The sequence below is a fragment of the Rattus norvegicus genome, chromosome 10, assembly GCF_036323735.1.
Source record: "Rattus norvegicus strain BN/NHsdMcwi chromosome 10, GRCr8, whole genome shotgun sequence".
Taxonomy (NCBI): domain Eukaryota; kingdom Metazoa; phylum Chordata; class Mammalia; order Rodentia; family Muridae; genus Rattus; species Rattus norvegicus.
Window position 1 is genome coordinate 45,934,645 of NC_086028.1, and position 22,309 is coordinate 45,956,953.

At 43.6% G+C, this 22,309-nt stretch overlaps 1 protein-coding gene across 3 annotated transcripts in view; it reads right to left on the bottom strand.

Moving 5' to 3' along the window:
* The window catches only part of Top3a (DNA topoisomerase III alpha), a 41,232-nt gene extending 19,020 nt beyond the window's left edge, over positions 1-22,212 (bottom strand). The window contains 8 exon segments of one of the 3 annotated variants that reach the window (NM_001427456.1): positions 149-249; positions 489-659; positions 761-904; positions 3,422-3,530; positions 5,791-5,866; positions 6,556-6,629; positions 7,552-7,611; positions 21,861-22,212. In NM_001427456.1, the coding sequence (NP_001414385.1) occupies positions 149-249; positions 489-659; positions 761-904; positions 3,422-3,530; positions 5,791-5,866; positions 6,556-6,629; positions 7,552-7,611; positions 21,861-22,040 (915 nt within the window). In that variant the 5' untranslated portion in view covers positions 22,041-22,212. 3 annotated transcript variants of the gene reach the window in all.
* Between the last annotated feature and the right edge of the window lie 97 nt (positions 22,213-22,309).

A 22,309-nucleotide genomic window follows, 5' to 3' on the forward strand; every position in this document is an offset into this window, starting at 1 on the left:
CATTTTGCAGGTCCTAGGAGCATAAATTCTAAGCCAACAGGCAAGCGTAGTTAGTGGGGGATAGGGCAGGGTCACTTCTGCCGACAGGAAAGAGTTGCTGGGGAGTGTGGAGACTGCCTCCTAGATCATTGCTCTCAAAACCCCTTACCTCCATACACAACTGATAAAGGACAAGACAAGCTGTGTGGTTAAAGAGACGGTATCTTTTCCAGTTGAACTCTACAGTCCCATCTTTGTGGTCATGAGTTACTGTAAACAAGCAGAGGTTGTCTCAGAGAAGCCATGACAGATTAAAACCGATATATCACAGTGAAGAACCAATGGGTTATGTACAGGGGTCTGGGCACATAAGGGCCCTTTCAGAGTTCTGCATATGGGCGGGTGAAAGGCAGCAAGGGGGAACACTAACCATGCCTTTACTTAAGGTCTGCAGCCCCCTTGTCTTCCTGGGGCAATGCAGAGCCTACAGCAAAAACCTTGGGCTATACCTTTAATTCTGTGGAAGACTTCCGGCACAAAAGCCTGAATGGCCTTGAACCTTTCCACCACAAACCCCAGTGTTGGGAACTGGCAGCTGCCATAGCTGATGAGCTGCTCCGCCAGCACCTCAGGGAAAATCCTCTGGAGCCGCAGGGTCTGGAACCTTGTGAAGGCAGCCCCTGGAGGAGGTGGATGAAGAAAGAAGGGAACAAGCTGTGTCGGCTCAGAATGTAACACCACAGTGCCCTTAGGTGCCTGGCAGCCCCGCGTGGCTCCTCACCGATCCTCAGATCCAGCTCTTGCCTCACATCCACTGCGTCACTTACTCTCTGGTCAGGCTCAGTCAGATGCTCACAGGCTGCCCTGACAGCATGGTGTGTGATCTCAGAGAAGCGGGCCCTCAGCACCTGTAGATTGGGCTTTACTGCAGAAGAGACAGAAGTACAGATGCCAAACTTAATCCTAACTGCATCTCAGCACAAAAGCAAACCACCACGACATCCGGGAAAACCAGTATAAGAAGCTGGTTTGCCTTTCACCTCTTAGTTGAAATTATTGGAATACAAATGGCAAAGAGAGAAAGGGTATTATTTGTTTTTAAAATGTATGTTGGGCTAGGGTAAATTCTTTTTCTTTTTTTTAAGATTTATTTACGTATTTTATGTATATGAGTACACTGTAGCTGTCTTCAGGCACACCAGAAGAGGGCATCAGATCCCATTACAGGTGGTTGTGAGCCACCATGTGGTTGCTGGGAATTGAACTCAGGACCTCTGGAAGAGCAGTCAGTGCTCTTAACCACTGAGCCATCTCTCCAGCCCCAAGAAAGTATTATAACCTTTAATTTAAGTCTTGTCAGGAATAACTGTAGGATCTGTTCTCCTAAACTGGGCTGCCTTGTCTGTTCTCAGTGGAAGAGGACAGACCTAGTCCTGCAGTGACTTGATGTGCCAGGATGGGATAATACCCAAAAGGGGGAGGGGAGGAGCTGCATGGGGGGAGGGCTGGGAAGAGAGGAGGAACTGATATTGGGAAATAAAGAGAATAAACAAACAAATAAATAAAACCAAAAATAACAGTGCAGTCTTTTAGCTGAACCCTTTGAGATTTAAATCTTATTTGAATCTCAAGGCTTAAATTTAGAAATAAAACAAAAACACCCTCCCCCTCTCACCAACTTGGAGAGTTAAAGGATCTCTTAGAATTTTAGGGGGAAGGACTGGGGAGATGAAGATAAAGATAATAAAACTTAAATGTTATGTGCATCCTATGGGTGTGTGTGTGGCACTCAGGAGGCCAGAGGACAGCTGATGGGCCAGCTCTCTTCCTCCACTGATGTGTGAGTCCTGGAGACTGAACTCAGGTTGCCAGGCTTGTGTGATAAGCATCATCACTTGCTGAGCAATCTTGCTGGTCCAGTGAAAGGTTCTACGGGGGAATTTTACGTTTCATACAGGGCATGCATGGTCCTTTAAACTCTCATACATTTAAACTCTCAGTGGTTAAGATTATAAGAGATTCAGACATAAACTCTTTTTTTTTTTTTTTTTTTTTTTTCGGAGCTGGGGACTGAACCCAGGGCCTTGTGCTTGCTAGGCAAGCGCTCTACCACTGAGCTAAATCCCCAACCCCTCAGACATAAACTCTTTAAAAGTCTTTTTTTTAGGGAAAATTAAAACCTATTTTTTAAGGCATACATAGGCTGTTCACCACTTCTCACTTAGCTAAAGTCATTAACCCTGTCAGAGAGTTAAATTCACTTACACACACACACACTCATACTTATGTACTCCTGGTGCCCTCAGAGGTCAGAAGAAGGTATCAGATCCCCCAGAACTGGAGTTTCACTTGGCTATGATCCACCATGTGGATATTAAGAACCAAATCTGAGGGGTTGGGGATTTAGCTCAGTGGTAGAGCGCTTGCCTAGCAAGCGCAAGGCCCTGGGTTCGGTCCCCAGCTCCGAAAAAAAAGAAAAAAGGAAAAAAAAAAAAAAAAAAAAAAAAAAAAAAAGAACCAAACCTGATGTTAAAATTAAAGTGTGTTCAATCATACCTCACCTTCCTCAATTTTTCATATTTACTTATTTCTTCAGTGTGTCTGCACATATGTGCACGCATGTCACACGTGTATAGAGGACAGTGGGTAAGTATCCATCTCCTCTATCCTTTGCTGATGAGCCACCTCTCCGGCCTGATAGGCAAACACTCCTATTACTACACTTCAGCTCCAAAAACTTAGTCAGACACCATAAAAAAAATATGGGCGACTGAGAAGATGACCTTTAAAATAATCCATTATAGCTGGGCACTGGTGGTACACACCTTTAATCCCAGCACTTGGGAGGCAAAGGCAGGTGGATCTTTAAGTTTGAGGGGAGCCTGGCCTACAGAGTGAGTTCTAAAACAGCCAAGGATACAAACAGAAACTCTGTCTCAAAAACAAACAAACAAAAACTATTACTACTGTTTTTAATTATGTGTACGTCTATGTGTGGTTCTGTGAATGGTTCAGGAGAAACTGGACATGGAGAAACTTGACCTTAGCCCACTTAAAAGACCCTGTGGTTACTGGAAGAGGAATGGCCCCCAGAGGCTCATGTGTTTGAATGCTTGGCCCATAGACAGTGTCACTATTAGGAGGTGTGGCCTTTTAGGAGGAAGTGTGTCACTGTGGAGGTGGGCTTTGAGGTCTCCTATGCTCGAGCTAGCCCCAGTGTGGCAGTCTCCCCTTCTGCTGCCTGCGGATGAAGATGCAGAACTCTCAGCTTCTTATCCAGCACGATGTCTGCTTGTATACCACCATGCTCATGGCAATAATGGACTGCACCCATTAAACTGTAAGCCAGTCCCAATTAAATGTTTTTCATGCTGTCTCTTCACTGCAACCCTAAGACAGACCCCACCCCCCAATCCCAGCAGAAAAGCTCAGCAGAACTCACCAGCCTTGCATACATGGATAATCTCAAACCCGATGTTTTCACCTTCTCTGTCACAGTCAGTCCAGATCACCAATGCCTGACAATGCTGTGTCTCTCGTTCCAGAGTTTTCTAAAGTTACAGGGGGAGCACAGTGAGCACAAAATGAAGGGACATGACTTGGTTCCTTTACACTAAAGAATCTGACTTAGGAGGCTGGAGAAATAGCTCAGTGGCTGCTCTTCCTGAGGACCACATGGCAGCTCACAACCATCCGTGACTCCAGTTCTAGGGGATCTGACACCCTCTTTTGACCCCTAGCTAGGCAACACAGCCCAGGCCTGCTGTCTCAGCATTTGGGAGGTTGAGATAGACTGCTGTGAGGTTCAAGCCAGCTTGGGCTACAGAGTGAAACCCTGCTTCAAAACTGAAACACAAACAAAAAACTCAAAGAAAACCAAGAACAAAATAAAGAAAGAGTCCATTAGGAAATCTGACTGAGGATTATCACTGGCCTTAAGAAATCTGACTGAGGATCATCACTGAGGATCATCAAATTTTATGGGGGGTTGGGGAAGCAGAGAAAACTGTTATTGGTACGGTGTCTGGTACAATCCTCTAGACCTGTGTGTGCACAGAAGACTGGGGGTTTCACACAACTTTGTCAACATGGTGAAATGCAGAACTCAGCTGTAAAACCCTTCCAGCACCCGTGGTTCTGATCATGTTTGAGTCATGCAGTGAATTCCTCCTGTTCCCTTCTGTAGAAAGGGCCTCATGAAGCCCAGGCTGGCCCTGCACTGGCTACCTAGGTGACAGCCTTCACCTCTGGCTCCTCTGGCTCCCTCGCCTCAGTGCTGAGATTACAGATGCTACCACACCTGGTCTGAGGAATATGACATTAACCCAGGGCTTCACGCACACTAGGAACGCACTCTACAAACCTTGCTCACTCCCAGGCTTGCTCCTTGAGTTTCATTCTAATAAATTTTCCTACTTAGCAGAACTAAGTGCCTTGAACTGGTCGTTTACCCTTCCACTTCTATCTTTATGATTATTTATTATTACTATTGTGTGTGGGAGCACATGTGGATGCCACAGGACTTCACGAACTCAGTTCTTTTGTCTTAAGAATATTTAAAAATTTTAATTATGTGTCTATGTGCATGTGTATGTGTGGGACATGTGCATTGAGTGTAAACCTGAATTCAGGGGCCAGAGGTGTTGGATTCCCTAGAGCTGGACTTACAGGAGGTCGTGGGCTGTCTGATGTGTGTGCTAGGAATTGAAGTTCACAAAGAGGAGAATGTGTTCTTAGCTTCAGAGCCATCTCTTCCACCCAGAATTTTTTTCGATCTATGTTTCTTTGTGTATATGTGTGTGTTTCCACGTGAGCACACACCACAAGTGTGTGGGTGCCCTCACAGTCTAGAAGAGGATGGTGGAGCCCCTGGAGATGGAGTTACAGGGACTTGAGAGCTGCCCATCTGAGTGCTGGGAACTGAACTTGGGTCCTTTGGAAGAACAGAAGACACTTTTCAGCACTGAGCCACCTCAAGCCCTCTTCCCAGCTCTACGCTGGTTCCTGGCAGTGAACACAGGCCACCAGGCTTTTGCTGGCCTGACAGTTTTCTTTGTTGAGACAAAGTCTCACTGTGCAGTCTTGATTGGCCTAGAACTTGCTATGTAGACCAGGCTGGTCTCAAACTGAGAGATCTGCTGGCTTTCACTTCCTGACAATTAACTTTTAAACCACAAATTACACTTTGAAACTTTTTCTAAGACAAGGACTTGCTAAGTAGTCCTCTCTGGCCTTGACCTTGCAATGATTCTCCTGTCCTCTCCCGTGGAAGACATGTAAGTCCATATCGCTCCATCTTACTTTGAAGCTTCTGTAGTTTACCTAAGGGTGAGATGGGAGCTAGAATGAACCATTTAGTAATATTTATTCCTTGAGTTTCATTTTTAAAGGCTTAGCTTAGTTCTTTAGGTACTTAGACTGGAGTGGAGGCTTAGCCCTTGAGAGTTCAAAAAGAGTATCTGCACAAGGTAAGGTCAACCTGGGCTACATGGCAAGACCCTGTCTTTAAAACAAAACACTTCCTTTATGCAACAGGTGGAATATTTTAAGGCATGATGCTGTTTGGGCACGGTGGTGTGTACCTTTAACCCAGCAGCATCAAGTGGAGGAGTTCAAGGTTAGTCTTGGCCACCTAGTTAGTGTATTCCAGACTAGGTAAGTTTACATAGTGAGACTGTCTCAAACAATCAATCAATCCAATATATATACTGAGGTTGGTGGAATTTCCAATGTATTAAAAAGTTAGAAATCACTCAGTCCAGTGATTCTGGTTGTTTCAATCTCGGGGACCATATCGCCCAAATATCTTACCTTGATGTCTATAAAATTTTCTGGGCAATACTTTTCAATTTCTGCTTCAAAGAGGACAAGGGGATTGCAGCTCTGCCTAGAATAGAAACAGAAACACAGAGGCCTTTACCAGCGCAGGCAGAGAGCCTCTGCACTGAGAATGTTTGTATGACTACAGCAAGCTCACAGTGGCCTCCCACAAGAAATGGCCTAGAGAAGCTGGGAACAGAGACGCTACTCAGAAGACTGAAGCAGAAGAATCACTAGATCCCAGGAATTAAAGCCAGACTGAGCAGAATAATGGACAATGGTTCAAAAACAAACCAAAAACAAAAAAACAACAACAAAAACCCAGCAACAAATAAACCTAGGCAAGGCACCACATGCAGATATCAACCTGGAAAGATGATTCAGAAAGACTGGAGAAAGACCATGGCTCAAAGAGAGAGAAAAGGAGGAAGACTGGCCAGAGGATTAAAAGCTATGACTTCCTACATTGCGCACTGTCCACTCTCCCAAGTGGATTAATAGGAGATGTAGAAGAGAAACTCTGAATCCATTTATGCACATGGGTAACAGAGTAAACACAATCCAGACTGCACTGTGAAGAGTGTTTAGTATATTCTAAAGGTATGATAAAAACTTACAGCAGGTCACATAACCTTAGGTAATTTTAATATTATAAATTAGTATTTACAAATTATTATAAATGACACGTTAAGGTCAACATGCTTCAAAATCCCTGTAATACTTGTCACAACATATTTCCTTACTAATTGTACTGACCATTTCCGAAACTGCATCTGGAAGTCATGAGCCAGCAAATGTCCAGAGACTGAAGTCATTATCATAGTAACATTCTGAATGACAACAAAACTGAAGTTAGTCTTCTGTAGTTGTGCTTTGTCAAATCATTCAAAGGAGAGGAAAAGAACAATGAACAGAACTAAGAAAAAAACACAGTTGATGGAGAAGAAAGGAACTAATTCTTACTCTGCAAAACCAAAACCATGTTGATACAACCACCATTCATACTCTCTCTCTTCTTTCTTTCCCTCCCTCCCTCCCTCCCTCCCTCCCTCCCTCCCCTCTTCCCTCCATCCCCTCCATCTTTATTCAAGGTTTGTCTCTCTATGGTCCTGGCTGTCCTGGACCTCCACATGGTAGGCTAGGCTGGTCTCAAACTCACAGAGATCTGACTACCTCTACATCCCAAGTGCTGGAATTAAAGGGGTATGCCACTAGCCAGCAACGCCCAGTTATACTACCACTTTTTATTAAAAACAAAAACAATAACAACAACAAAAAAAACCAAACAGAAAACCCTAGGGGTCAAGGGTCAGAGGATCCAGCTGTAGGTCATTTTCTTAATTAGTGTTGGATGGGGGAGGTCCCAGTCCATTATGGGTGGTGCCACCCCTGGGCGAGTGGTCTTGGATTCTATGAGAAAGCAGGCCAATAAGCAAGCCAGTAAGCTGTCCTCCTCCATGGTCTTTGTATCAACTCCTGTCTCTAGGTTCCTGCTCTCCTTGAGTAACTGTTCTGAATCCCTTTGATGATAAACTGTGATATGGAAGCCAACCAAAACAAACACTTTCTTCCCAAAGTTGCTTTGGTCATGGTGTTTCATCACAGCAGTAGTAACCCTAACAAGACAACTGGCTAGGTTGCAAGTTAAAAATAACCCTCCTGCCTCAACTTCCCACATGCTAGGATTATCACAGGGCAGCCACCAGGCCTGTCCTACTGTCATCTTTATGATGGAAACACATTAACACTTACCTGGCCATACAGATGATAGTCAAATTCATAAATCTTGTTGAATTTAGAAAGGCCTTCTTTCTGTGAAGCACAAGGGAAATATGTAAAAAATTCAAATCATATTAAAAAACAAATGACTCCTCAACATAAAGACTGAGCGATACCCAGAGAAGGGGAGAAGAGAATACTAAAAAAGCAGCAAGCTAGATGCGACTTTATACTCTAGTATTGTAGGCTTCGAAGCCTGCCTGGCCTACGAAGACCAACTTCAAACAAACAAACAAATAAACGAAAATAGCATTTTCTAAACATAAAGATTAGACAGATTAAACAAATGGTTGTACGCTTAAAATGCACAAAGCCATAGGTTCAGCTCCAGTAACATGAAGTGGAAAACTAAGTTAGTTGTGTGTGGTGGCACATGGGAGGGAGAGGCAGGAGGATCTTGGAGTTCGAGGCCAGCCTGGTCTACAGAGTGAGTTCCAGGACAGCCAGGATTACTCAGAGAAATCCTGTCTCAGAAAAAAAAACAGAACAAAACAAAAGGCTTCCTTTTATAAATAAGGGTTGACTTGGTCTCTTCACAGCACCAGAACAGCAACTAAGATACAAACATATATAAGAAAACACATACCCTGCCACTACACACTACTATATGCACGCATGCATGCATGCACACACGCACAAACACACTTCCAATCCCAGAAACCGAGATGTGGAGATGGGAGGATCATGAATTTAAGGCTATCTTTGACTATATCATGAGTTCAATGCCAACCTAGTTAAATGAAACCTGGGCTTAAAAAAACAAACCCGGGGTTGGGGATTTAGCTCAGTGGTAGAGCGCTTGCCTAGGAAGCGCAAGGCCCTGGGTTCGGTCCCCAGCTCCGAAAAAAAGAACCAAAAAAAAAAAAAAAAAAAAAAAAAAAACCACCATCAAGTTTATCATTTCTGAGTTCTTTTTTATTGTTTTTCTATAATAACTTGGCTTGTCTGTTTGTTTCATACCTGTGAAAGTTTGCCTGCGTGTGTATGTACCATGTGCATGCCTGGTCAGAAGAGAAGCTTTGCTGTAGCCAGAGCACCGGCTGTCTTGTTATATATATGTGTTGGTTCATTTTAAAAGTTGGTCTGGGGGGGCGGGGAGTTGGTCTGCAGTGCAAAAAAGAAGGAGAAGGGAGAAGAGAATAGAAGAAGGAGAAGAACAGGGAGAGGAAGGGGGAGGCATTGGAGGAGGAGGAAGAGGAGGAGAGGAAGAGGAAGAAGAGGAGGAATAGCTCAGTAATAGCAGTAGTCAGGGGCTAGAGAGATGACGGCTCAGCAGTTAACAGTGCTGCTGGCTGTTATCACAGAGGACCCTGGTTCAATTCTCAACACCCACATGGTAGATCAGAACTATCTGTAACTCCAGCCCTTTTCTCACCTCTGGGGGCACCAGGCGCATATGCGGTATACACACATACACATAGGCAAAACAACTATACACTAAAAGTTTAACACAAAAAAAATTAAATAAATATCTTCTTTACTTAATGAGATTAAGGACCTTACAAGGTAACTCAGATAACAAGAACTATCTAGTAAACTTTTTTTCCTTCCTTTTTTCTTTCTTTTCTTTTTTCTGGAGCTGGGGACCGAACCCAGGGCCTAGCAAGCGCTCTACCACTGAGCTAAATCCCCAACCCTCTAGTAAACTTTTTTAAAAGACAAGATTCTCACATAGCTTAGGCTATCCTCAGACTTCTATAGTCAAGGATGACTTTAAACTTCTTATCCTCCTGCTTCCACTTTGCCAGTGCTGCGATCACCATGCCTTGTCTAGTCAGTCTAGTAAGCTATAATGAGGAATACAATCTATGAGTCCATTACTAGATATTTGGCTTGTTTTAGGTTTTGGTTTTTGGGACAGGGTTTCTCTGTGTAGTACTGGCTACCCAGGCTCACCTAGAACTCGGAGATCCACTTGCCTCTGCCTTCAATGCACTGAGATTAAAGACATGAGCTGTCGTGCTTCCTTCCTGTTTTAAATCCCTATTATAAAGCTGCCATGAGCACAGCTTCATTTCGAGTTGTGTGCATGCCTAAGTCATGAGAATTCAGATGTCTTAAAGGCAGGGATTCCTTCCCACACCGACAATGTGATTGCTATGGAAAGGCTCTTTTAGGGAGAAATAAATCAGTGAGATTTAGCCACAGTTCTTAGGGAGGTAGTATATTACAGAATATGTGGACAAGCAGCTTGATAACTAAACTCCTTGATGACAGAGAGGTGAGAGCAAAATTGATAAAATGGCTAAAAAGAGAAGAGGATGGGTGGGGAGGACGCCTGGGAAAGACTCCAAAAGGACTAGATTTAGGATGTCTAGGCAGGAGAGACAGCTCAGTGGTTAAGAGTACTGGCTACTCTTCTGAAGGACCCAGGTTCAATTCCCAGCACCTACACAGAGGCTCACAAAGGCCTGTAACTCCAGATCAATGGGATCTGATGCCTTCTGGCTTCCACCTCTATAGGAGTCAGTCCATTTCTAAATACACTCACTTAGGGCTGACCCCTATATGAGGGTACCCTAAGTAAGATCCCCATGCTTCATTTGTTTAAGAAAAGTGATACTTTAAAAATGACTAAAGGTGGTCATTTTTACCTGGACTAAAGGTGGATGGGAACACTGCTCCACACACCTGATGTGACACACATTCCTCCTTACCTCATTACATATATATACACACACAGTAAGTATGAAAAGCAAAATGAACAAAACAACTTCTCCAGGCTTCTCTCAACTGGTGCAGAAAAAGTACCGTGCTAAAATCAACACCTTTCCCCAATTTACCTAGGGCTAGGAAGGCACATCTTCAAGGTTAGTAAAGTTAACACCTTCCATAGTAACAGGAAGAAAACTCTCTAACAGCAGTAACAATTATAATTATAATTTGATCCCAGCACTTGAGCTCTCTGAGTTTCAAGAGAGCCTACTGGGTCTACAGGATGAGTTCCAAGACAGCGCAAATAAATCCTGTCTCGAGAAAACCAACAAACAAGACCTCAGTAACAGCATTAGTGCATCCATTCCTGACCCTGCTCTTCATCACTGTACTGGAAGTTCCAGCTAGAACACTCTGGCGAGGAAAAGAAATAGAGGACAACAAGATTGAAAACAAAAAAGAATCTTTATTTACAGACAATATTAGTTTAGTTTTTGTTGTTTTATCTTTTTTGAGACAAGACTTCACTGTGTGAACTCACAAAGTCCCCTTTCCTCTGACTCCTGAATGCTGGGATTAAAGTCCTGTGCTACTATGCCTAGCTTACCATGATCTTTTTTGAGATGGAGTTTCACCAGGCAGCACTGGCTAACCTCAAACTCACAGAAATCTGTTTGCCTCTGAGTTCTGAGATTAAAGGCATGTACCATCACACCTGGTCCAACACCATCTTTTATATGTGAAAAATTCTAAAGAAATAACAAAAAATAATAGACAGTCCATCAAAATTGCAGGATACACATTCAACATACTCAGCATTTAGAAAGCTAAGGTAGGAGGGTTGCCACAACTTCAAATTCAAGGCCAGCTTACTCATCAAGGTCACAAGGCATTAAAGTCAGGTATGTTAATAGGGAGGTCGGGACACGAGAACTCAGGCACCACAGCTGAGCACGGCCTTTCTCCTGTCTTGTGTTGCTCATGAAAGCAGATGCAGAACACAGAAGATCTGCAGAGGGTGCTCTGGAGAAGAGGAGACACGGAAGACTTCGATGTAGCCTCTTTTTGTCTTGGACAGTAAAAGGCAACCCTAACTGTATCACTTTAATCCAGACCTCCAAAGGAGGAAAGGCCTGGTACTTTTCTGCACCCCATCCTGGCCTAGATTTAGACTGAAGGAAAATGAAAATGGCTTCTAAAGAAAAATATCCATTGTAGTTTTTCCTTATCCTACAAAGAGCTCTTTGTAGGAATGAGGACACTTGGAGTTTCTTAAGATTGCCTGTTCCCCCATGCTGGTACATTCTGATAAGGGGAACCAACTTTCAAGGTCTAAAAGGATATCTGAAAGCTAACAGATAAAGGCAGACGGCTGGGAGTGCTGGCTGACCTTACAAAGTTTATTATTAATTATTTTTTTTTTACTTATTCACTTTACATTCTGCTCACTGCTGGCAACAGCTTTTGGGATAGCCCCTGCTCCAGTTGTTTGGGACCCACCTGAAGACCAAGCTGCACATCTGCTACATATGTGTGGGGAGCCTAGGTCCAGCCCATGTATGTTCTTTGGTTGGTGGTTTAGTCTCTAAGAGCCCCAAGGGTCTAGGTTAGTTGATCTGTTGGTCTTCCTATGGAATTCCTATCCCCTTAAGGGGACCTTACAGAATTTAAAGGTACCTTTCTATTGCTGTGATAGAACATCATGACCACAACAACTTACAGAAGGAACTTTGGCTTACGGTTCCAGGGGGTTAGGCTCATAATGGTAAAGGGAGCATGGCAGCAGCAGGCCTGATGGCTGGGGAAGGAAGCCAAGAGCACACATCTTGAACAGCAAACACAAATCAGAGATGAGAGTGTTTAAAACCTCAAAATCTGGGTATGGAGTTACATTAATACCAGCACTCAGGAGGCAGAGGCTAGACACAGCAAACTCCAGGACAACATAAAGAGATCCTTTCTAAAAATACAAATCAATAACAACAACAAAAACCCAAAACCAAACAAATTAAAAAAAAAAACCCACAAACCACCCCCCAAACAAACAAACAACAACAACAACAAAACCAATCCCCCAAAAAGGAAGCAAGCAAGCAAACAAAATCCCCAAACTGGCCCCCAGTAACATATTTCTTCTAGCAAGGCCACATCTCCTAAACCTACCCAAACAACACCATCAACTGGGACCAAGTGTTCAAATATCTGAGCCTATGGTTAAACCACCACCTTTTGGTTATTTTGTCTGTCCACCCCCTAGCCCCCATCCCTACCCCCTGGGAGCTGAGGAAACCCAAGGAACCCTAGGAAGCACAAACCCAGAGTTTTGTGCTTGCTAGGCTAAATCCCCAACCCCCATTTTTGTTTTAAATGTATATGGATATACTGCTTAGATGTATGTCTGTGCACCACATGTGTGTAATGTGAGGCCAAAAGAGGGCACTAGATCCACTGGAACTGAAGTTACAGCTGGTTGTAAGCCACTATGTGGACACTAACAATTACAGCAAAGTCCTCTGGAAGAGCAGCCAGTGCTCTAACCACTGTGCCATCCATCCAGCCCCTAAAAGTCACTGTTTTTTCATGCTATAAGATAAATATGCTAAGAGTAAAAATGAATATTTGGAAGTTTATCCATGCAGAGGACACAGGACTCTGCCTGGATCTCCTACCTAACTTGTCACTCCAGCATGACAGCTCTGACAGGGGTTCCTCAGATGATTCAGCACTTGGAACGCTGGATTTGGTGAGGTTGTGCTATCTACCTGCTGCCTCTCTATCTGCTACTTACTGCTCATCAAAAGCAAAAGCACGATTACCAGTCAGTCTCTGAACCTGAGAGAACACAAAGACTTTTAGCTGGCATGTGTTTTCATTTTCCTCCTCCTCCTCTTCAAGGAGAATCTGTTTATTGAACACACTGCAGGAGGGTAACAGACTGAGAAGTAACTAGAATACCACTGCAGGCTGGCTTGTGTTCTCTATGAGCTTTGCCTGGGTACTTACAAACCTCATAGGTTAACAATATGCATACAAGTGATCTTACTCTATCACACATCTTAGATGTAGTTTAAACTTAATTGTTCTTTAATTAGATGGTCCATTTATTTGCGAATGTCATATATCTCATGATATTATAAAGGGAGGCAGTAAATAGAAAAATCAAATGTTAGAAGGATGTAAGAAAAATGACATTTAGGCTGGAGAGATGGCTCAAAGGTTAAGAGCAGTGGCTGCTCTTCCAGAGGACCACAGTTCAATTCCTGGCATCCACAAGGCAGTTCACAACTGTCTGTAATTCCAGTTCTAGGGATCTGACACCCTCACACAGACATACATGCAGGCAGAACACTAATGTACATAAAATAATAAAAAAAAATTAAAAACCCACAAAGTATGAGTTTAAAAAAAAAGAACTACAATTTAAAAATAGACAGTCTTAGTTGAAAAGGGTTTCTTTTTTCTTTTTTTAAAAAGATTTATTACATATGAGTACACTGTAGCTGTCTTCAGACACACCAGAAGAGGGCATCGGATCCCATTACAGATGGTTGTGAGCCACCATGTGGTTGCTGGGATTTGAACTTAGGACCTCTTAAAGAGCAGTCAGTGTTCTTAACCACTGAGCCATCTCTCCAGCCCGAAAAGGATTTCTGTATGATGAGATTTTGCTCTATATTAAGATAGCTACATATTTAAAGAATGGGAAAGATTAAGACAAAGCCAGGAAACCTTAAGTCAGGAAAGGCCTGCGTTATATAAAGTATATAGAGGATGAGACTTAGAAATAATATACAATATTAAATATTCTTCCTTTCTTTTTCCTTTGAGACAGGGGACAGGGTTTCTTTCTTTTTTTTTTTTTTTTCTTTTTCTTTTTTTTTTCGAACCCAGGGCCTTGTGCTTGCTAGGCAAGCGCTCTACCGCTGAGCTAAATCCCCAACCCCCCGGGTTTCTTTACATAGTCCTGGTTGTCCTAAAACTCACTCTGTAGACCAGGCTGGCCTCAAACTCAGAGATCCACTTGCTTCTACCTCCTGCATACTGGGATTAAAGTTATACACCACCACACCTGACTTGAAAATAGTCTCTTTGGCCAACACCTGAAATACCTGTTCTAGTCCCCTATGTGTTGCCATGATAAAGCATTCTTACCAAAAGCAACTCAGGAGAGGAAATGGTGATTACAGTCCACAACTGAGGAAGTCAGAGCAGGAACTCAAAACAGAAACCAGGGAGGGACACACTGCTCATGGTTCATGCTTAGCCATGCTACAGCCAAGGACCACCTTTGCAGGCAATGGTGCCACCCAGAGGTTCCGCCCTCCTACATCAATAAACAAGACAATCTACCACAGGCATGTCCATGGCCAATCTGAGCCTGGCAATCCCCCAATTAAGACACCCTAATATCTGCTTGTGCGCGCGCACACACACACTCTTACTCACTCGCAGATAATTCTAGGCTGTGTCATGTTAACCTAACTGGAAAACAACCATAATAACATTAAAATGACTGGTATTTTTTTTTTCCCAACTGTCTAGAGCTCATACTCCCTAGAAATTAGTTTAGGACATGAGATGTTATTTGGACAACCATTCTCACTAGTGATTTTCTTCCTGATAATGAAAATGCTGTCCAGATTCAGGATTTCAGATCTTGGTTCAATTTCAATATTCCTCCCCTCTCTTCAAAAAAAAAAAAATTTAGGGGGCTTGAGGAAATAGCTTTGCGGTTAAGAGCACTGACTGCTCTTCCAGAGGTCCCGAGTTCAAATCCCAGCAACCACGTGGTAGCTCACAAGCATCTGTAATGAGATCCAATGCCCTCTTCTGGTGTGTCTGAAGACAGCTACAGTGTACTTATATGTAATAAATAAATAAATCTTTAAAAAAAATTTAAGAAGGAAGCATTAGGCTGGTCATGGTGGTGAAGCACACCTTTAAATCTCAGCAGCTCAGGAGGCTGAAGCAGGGGGATCACTGCAAGTATCAGCCCACCAGAGCTACAGAGTGAGACCCTGGGTTTTAGTTTCCCTTCCTGCTGCTGTAACAAAAACAACTTAGGGGAGAAGGGCTTGTTTGGCTCACAAATCCAGGGTACAGCCTGTCCTGGCGGGGAAGTCACAGCAGCAGAACTCTGAGAGAGACATGGTCATATTACACCCAGATGAAAGCAGAGAAAAAGGAACTAAGGCATGCCTGTGTACAGCATACCCGTGTACAGCGTGCCCGTGTACAGCGTGCCCGTGTACAGCGTGCCCGTGTATAGCTTGTCTTCTTCACTGTGACATACTCCAGGATCCCTGTCTAGGAAGAGTTTCTACCTTTATTAACATAACCAAGATAAATCCCTACAGGTATTTCCCCAGGAAAACCTAATCTACCCAATCTCTTATGGAGACTTTGTTCCCAGGTGAGTCTAGACTATGTCAAGTTGACATTTTAATATCTCCACAACAGAAATAAATTCCAATGAAAAAAAAATTTTTTTTAAGATTTTATTTTATTGTATGAGTACACTGTAGCTGCCTTCAGACACACCAGAAGAGGGCATCAGATCTCATTACAGATGGTTGTGAGCCACCATGTGGTTGCTGGGATTTGAACTCAGGACCTCAGGAAGAGCAGTCGGTACTCTTAACCACTGAGCCATCTCTCCAGCTCCCAATGAAAAAATTTTAAATCTTTATCAATGTAGCTATCTCATTGGCCTCTTTATGAAAACTTAACAAACTTTTGTGCAAAATAAAAAAGCTAATCCTAAAACTCACACAGAACTGCTGTGGTTCTGTAAGACCAAAACAATCCTGAAAAAAAAGCTGGAGGACTCAATCTTCTAAATTTCAAAACGCACTATAAAACTACAGTACCTAAAACTGTCAGATTTGATTACAAGTCTGCAGGGACCATGAGCACCGAGTACAGCTGAATGGTAGAGTCTGCTTTGCTGGCGGAACCCTCCCCACTTTGTGTAAAGGACAGGGGTGATGTCAGGCATCTTCTTCATGGCTCTCTACCTCACTGGTTTGAGACAGGGTTTCTCACTGAGTCTGGAGCTTGCCAATTCAGCCAGACTGGATGGCTAGCAAGTCCCAGGGATCCTCCTGCCTCTGCCTTGTCAGTATGAGGGTTACAGGCGAACATCACCAAGAAGTGCACATCGGCAAGCCCGGCTTTCTGTGTGGTGCCTGTGCCGGAGCTCCTGCACTTTACTGACAGCTTTCCTAACCCATTTGTTTTGTGGTTGCTCTTTTTCCCTAAGTTAAAATTTAAAGCCCAATGTGTATATATGTGTACCACCTATGTACAAGTACCTGCAGAGGATAGAGGAGGGCGCCGGATTCCCTGGAGCTGGAGTTCAGGTGCTTGTGAACCATCTGACATAGGTGCTGTGAACAGAATTCAGGTCCTCTGCAGGAGCAGCCAGTACTCCTAACCACTGAGCCATCTCTCTAGCCCCTCATTTTGTGTTTTTTGAAATAGGGTCTCACTGTATAGCCCACGTTGCCCTCAAATTTGTTTTCCTGAAGTTTTCTGTATGCTGGGACGACAGGTTTTTCCTTTATAAGCTGATCTTTAAGAAGGGTGCCAAGTCCATTCAACAGACAGACTTCAACGAATGATGCACGGCTAATAGATCTCCACATGCCAAAATAATAAGGTGTTGCAGACTTAACCTAATATGGAAATAGGAACTAAAAAAGTGGATCAAGGGCTGGTGAGATGGCTCAGTGGTTAAGAGCAGTGGCTGCTCTTCCAGAGGCCCTGAGTTCAATTCCCAGCAACCACAGGAAGGCTCATGACCATATAAAGGGATCTGATGCCCTCTTCTGGCATGTAGGTGTACATACAGGGTACTCACATTAAACAAACAAACAAACAAACAAACAAACAAACAAACAGATGCGGGCCAAGCGGCTGGAGAGACAGTGGTTAAGACTACTATCTGTTGGGGCTGGAGAGATGGCTCAGCGGTTAAAAGCACCCGACTACTCTTCCAGAGGTCCTGAGTTCAGTTCCCAGCAACCACATGGTGGCTCACAACCATCTGTAAAGAGATCTGATGCCCTCTTCTGGTGTATCTGAAGACAGCTACAGTGTACTTATATATAATAAATGAATAAATCTTTAAAAAAAAAAAAGACTACTATCTGTTCTTTCAGAGAACCCAGGCTGATTCCCAGTACCCACATAGCAGTTCACAGCTGTCTGTGGCTCCAGTTCCATAGGGAATTTAACCCTCACACAGGCATGCATATAGGCAAAACACCCTAACGCACATAATATAAAAAATAAATAATTTTTTAAAAAGTGGATGAAAGACAACTAAAACTTTGGGCCAGCAAGATGATTCTGAGGGTAAGGGTAATTGCTGCCAAGCTCGAAAATCTTAGCTCCATTCCTGAAAACCACATGGTAAAGGAGAGAACTGACTCTCACAAGTGTTCCTCTGACCTACATGCTGACATGCTGTGGCATATGTGCACCCATACAGGCACAGACACAATACACGACTTAATACAAATTTACACTATAAGACTCTCAAGAAAAAACATGTGCATACATTTTTCTGATGCAAGATTTAACAATGACATTAAACTTGAGCTAGGATACAGCTCAGTGGTAGAACAGTTGCTTAGCCTGTGTGAGGCTTGGAGTTTGTTGCAGTCAAATTTCTCAAAAACAAACAGACAAAAGAAATCCAAATGGCCAACAACTAAGTGAAAAGTAAGTAATACTGGTCAATAAGCTTTTATGAAAATGTAAATTAAAAAATACAAAATACAGTAGCTTCTCACACGTGCTAGGATGGTGTTAAAGTAAAAACAACCCGGAAGGCAAGTGTTTCTAAAGCAAGTGGGGAAAACATTTGGGGATTCCTGAAAAAGTTAAACGTAGCTACCACATATCCCATCAATTCCACTCATAGGACCCCCATAATTGTCACAGCTATTCAAATAGACACTTGCAAATCGGTTTGCAGCCAGTTCTAATTATAATAAACAAAAGGCAGAAGCAACTCAAATGAACACCAATTGATAAATGCAATCTGAAACATTGAACCAATCCAATGAAATGTTCAACCACAGAAAGGAACAAAAGTACTAGCAGGTGCTACAATGTAGATAGATTTAAAAAGGCTAAATTAAATTAAATAGATCTGACACAAAAGGCCTTGCCTTTTATTTATACAAAATGTTTAGAATAGGCAAACCTAGGCTAGAAAGGGGATTGGTGCTGTCAATCTTGTCAAACTTCTATAATCATAATAGAAGATGGGAGCAGGAAGATGGAGCTTTCAAGGCCTGGGTGTCTGGAGTTGGGCCATCTGCCTTCTGCAATTCCTAAGTAGCTACTTCCTGGAACACTGAGCAATACTGAGCTCAGTTACAAGGCCTTAGCTTTTGTTTCTGTGGGGGAGAGGGGTGTTTCAGAATTCATGTTTCAGTTTGGAGGAAATATCTCCCAACAAGCTTAAGTTTGGTAAAATATGGTTAGAGATATAGAGATAGGTTAGTGCTTAAGAATGCTTGCTGTTCGGGGCTGGAGAGATGGCTCAGCGGTTAAGAGCACTGACTGCTCTTCCAGAGGTCCTGAGTTCAATTCCCAGCAACCACATGGTGGCTCATGACCATCTGTAATGAGATCTAATGCCCTCTTCTGGTGTGTCTGAAGACAGCTACAGTGCACTCACATACATAAAATAAATAAATATTAAAAAAAAAAAAAAAAGAATGCTTGCTGTTCAGGGTTGGGGATTTAGCTCAGTGGTAGAGCGCTTACCTAGCAAGCGCAAGGCCCTGGGTTCGGTCCCCAGCTCCAAAAAAAAAGAATGCTTGCTACTCTTCCCAGAAAAGCACCCACATCAAGTGGCCCATCCCTGTCTATTACTACAGAGGCCCTAGTACCCTTTTCTGGCCTTCTAGGCCACAAGCAAATGTGACATGTGCTTACACAGACACACACAGACACACAGACACACACACACATGATACACAAAAATAAAAATAAGATAAATTGATTATTCCAGTTTAAAGTGAGAAAGGAAAACAAAGTTTATGGCCAGCCTCCACTACCTAGCAACTTTATGGTTAGCCTCAGCTACATGAATGAGACTCTAATTCAAAAACCCAACTCCCTAGTAACAACAACAGTGTCAACAGAGCAGGCTAACTGTGGTGGGCGTGACAGACCTAACAATGGTGCTTGCTCCTTTAAAGAGACAAAGTTGCCCTCTGGAACTAGATAGTATAGTGGTCATTGGATCCATACTTTACCACGTTTAAGCTTGTGAGACATTTCCTCCAAATTAAAACATGAATCTCCCCCAAAGCCAAGGTCCTGGAACTGAGCTCAAAGTTCCAAGAAGTAACTATTTGAGGATTGCAGAAGGCAGCTGGCCCAACTCCAGGCACCCAGTGCTGGCAGAGACAACAGGCCAGGCAATGTGACCAGACAGCTTATCTAAGGAAAACAGCTAACGTCCTCATTCTGCTCCAAACAAATCTCTTTCTCCCCCATTACCTATTCTTAGAGACAAAAATCCCAGCCTAGGGGTTGGGGATTTAGCTCAGTGGTAGAGCACTTGCCTAGCAAGCACAAGGCCCTGGGTTGGGTCCCCAGCTCCGAAAAAAAGAAAAAAAAAAAAATCCCAGCCTAAAGCAAATCATGTGTATTCTCTTGGACCCTGGTCACTGACTGCTGAGGTCCTATGGCCCGGTCATGTCATAGTCAGAACTATAAACACCACTTCTCTGGCATTACGTATCAATTCCTCTAGCTGTTTGAGGTCATCTAGTTTCTCATCTTTTATATCTTCCTACAAACTTAATTCTTACTTACCCTTACAGAACAAAATATGGCTGACCAGAGGGCAAGACTGAACTCTGAAGTGATTGACTGCCTTTCTTTCTTTCTTTTTCATCCCCACTATCTCTATATAACTTGCCAGTTGGAGACAAGATGGAAAACTGTCTTCTAGGAATGTCAGCTCTCTGAATGAAATACTGTTTTAGGGGGTTGGGGATTTAGCTCAGTGGTAGAGCGCTTGCCTAGCAAGCGCAAGGCCCTGGGTTCAGTCCCCAGCTCTGAAAAAAAGAATAGAAAAAAAAAAAAAAAAAGGAAAAAGAAATACTGTTTTAAAGATTCAATTCCTAGGGGTTGGGGATTTAGCTCAGCGGTAGAGCGCTTGCCTAGCAAACGCAAGGCCCTGGGTTCGGTCCCCAGCTCCGAAAAAAAAAAAAAGAAAAAAAAAAAAAAGATTCAATTCCTATCTACTCATTGGCACCCACAAAGCAGCAACGGTCTCTTTTTATTCCAGCTTTGGCATTTTGGTTATAGTAGATACTTTCTAAGTGCCATGATGGTACAGTATTAAGAATCCCTGGCTTGGCCTACATAGTGAATTCCAGGACAGACAGGGAAACACCACAGGGAAATTCTGTCTCCAAAAATCAACCAACCTACCAACCAACCAACCAATCAACCAACCAGAGTGGGGTAGGGGAATCCCTGGCCTAGTGTGTGTTTATGTGGCAGCAGGGGTTGGTACTCCTTAAAAAAGACATTTAAGGGGCTGGAGAGATGACTCAATGGTTAAGAGGACTTGCTGCTCTTTCAGAGTACTTAGATTCCATTCCCATATCCCACATGGTGGCTCACCACCATCTGTAGCTCCAGTTCTAGGTGATCTGATACCCTCTTCTGGCCTTGGTGGGCATGCGGGTGACACACAAGCATACATGTAGGCAAAACACCCATAGACAGTTTAAAAAAAAAAAAAAAAGACATTTAAGCAGTAGTTAGGATGAATGTCAGCCTGTAACCCCAGTATTTAGAAGACAGAGGCAAACAGATCTCCTTTGTTCGAGGCCAGCCTGGTCTATTTAGCAAATTCCAGGACAGCCAGAGCTATGTACTGAAACCCTGTCTCCAAAAGAGAAAAGAGAAAATTATTACTCAAAGATATTTTAAAGAGGTGAAGTTAGGGGCCAGCACCCACCTAACCTTGGCTCCCCGTTCCCAGTATTTCAAAACCGGAGGCAGAGGTCTGGGGAGCAGCAGTTCTTGCGATTTTACCCTTCTTATCTTCCCTTTTTCCTTTGTCAGGAGACAATTCCATCTTTCCTGTATCTTAGAATCAGCCTATAGGAGTAGTAATTGACTTCTCTAGTTCCCAAACCTAAGTGTTACCCCTAGGGTGCCACCAGAGACAGTAAAGTCACAGGGACTGCAGAAGGCAGGGTCAGGATTCGATAAGTAAGGCTTTAACGCCAAGTTAAAGGAGTTTGGTTACCGATTTCAATTCAACTGAACTTGAGACTCGCCAAGGAAGATTTTTAAAATACATGTTTCCTCACAATCGCTCCAGACCCAAAGAAGGGAGACCAGTCCTCTACTGGTATTTGAGACAAGACAGATACGGTGGGCAAAGATCTATCAAATGCGTGAAAAGGCTTACATTTATAAGAGGCATGAGGGTTAGAGAGAGCCTGAGGTGTGAAGGCCTCCTGGAAGAGCCCTCCCGCAAAGTAGGCGGTGTCGCTTTCACCTGGGCTTCGGGTACCCACAGCGCTGTCTAACTTTATGGGCGTTCCTCGAGGAAGCAGAACCTAAATGCTTCTTACCCGCCTCATACGACCGTTGGATAGCAAGTCGGCGATTCCTTTGGCAGCGTCGTTTTTCTCCGCCACGCAGAGGACTTTTCGCACTCCTCGGAAGGCTACTTCCATGGCAGCGCGGGACAGGGCACGGCCTCCAGGCCGTCGCTGCCACTGAAACGCTAAGAGGGTGACTGGGAAGATCATTCCCTAGACAGTGCGCCAGCAACTCCACGGGCGCCCATGCATGTTGGAGCACCCAGAGTTAAAGCCACGAGGCAGCCCTCTGAGAGCCACTTTAATAATGCATTTTTTTCCAGGAAACTGCCTCCTGGATCAGAAACCCACACCTCCGAGTCCCGCTTAAACTCGCGCTCACAGACAACTTCCGCCAACTGCGCCACAGAGCAACCTTGAACTACAACTCCCAGAATGCCTCATGCCCCGGGCACGCACTTCCAACACTGTTTCTCCTT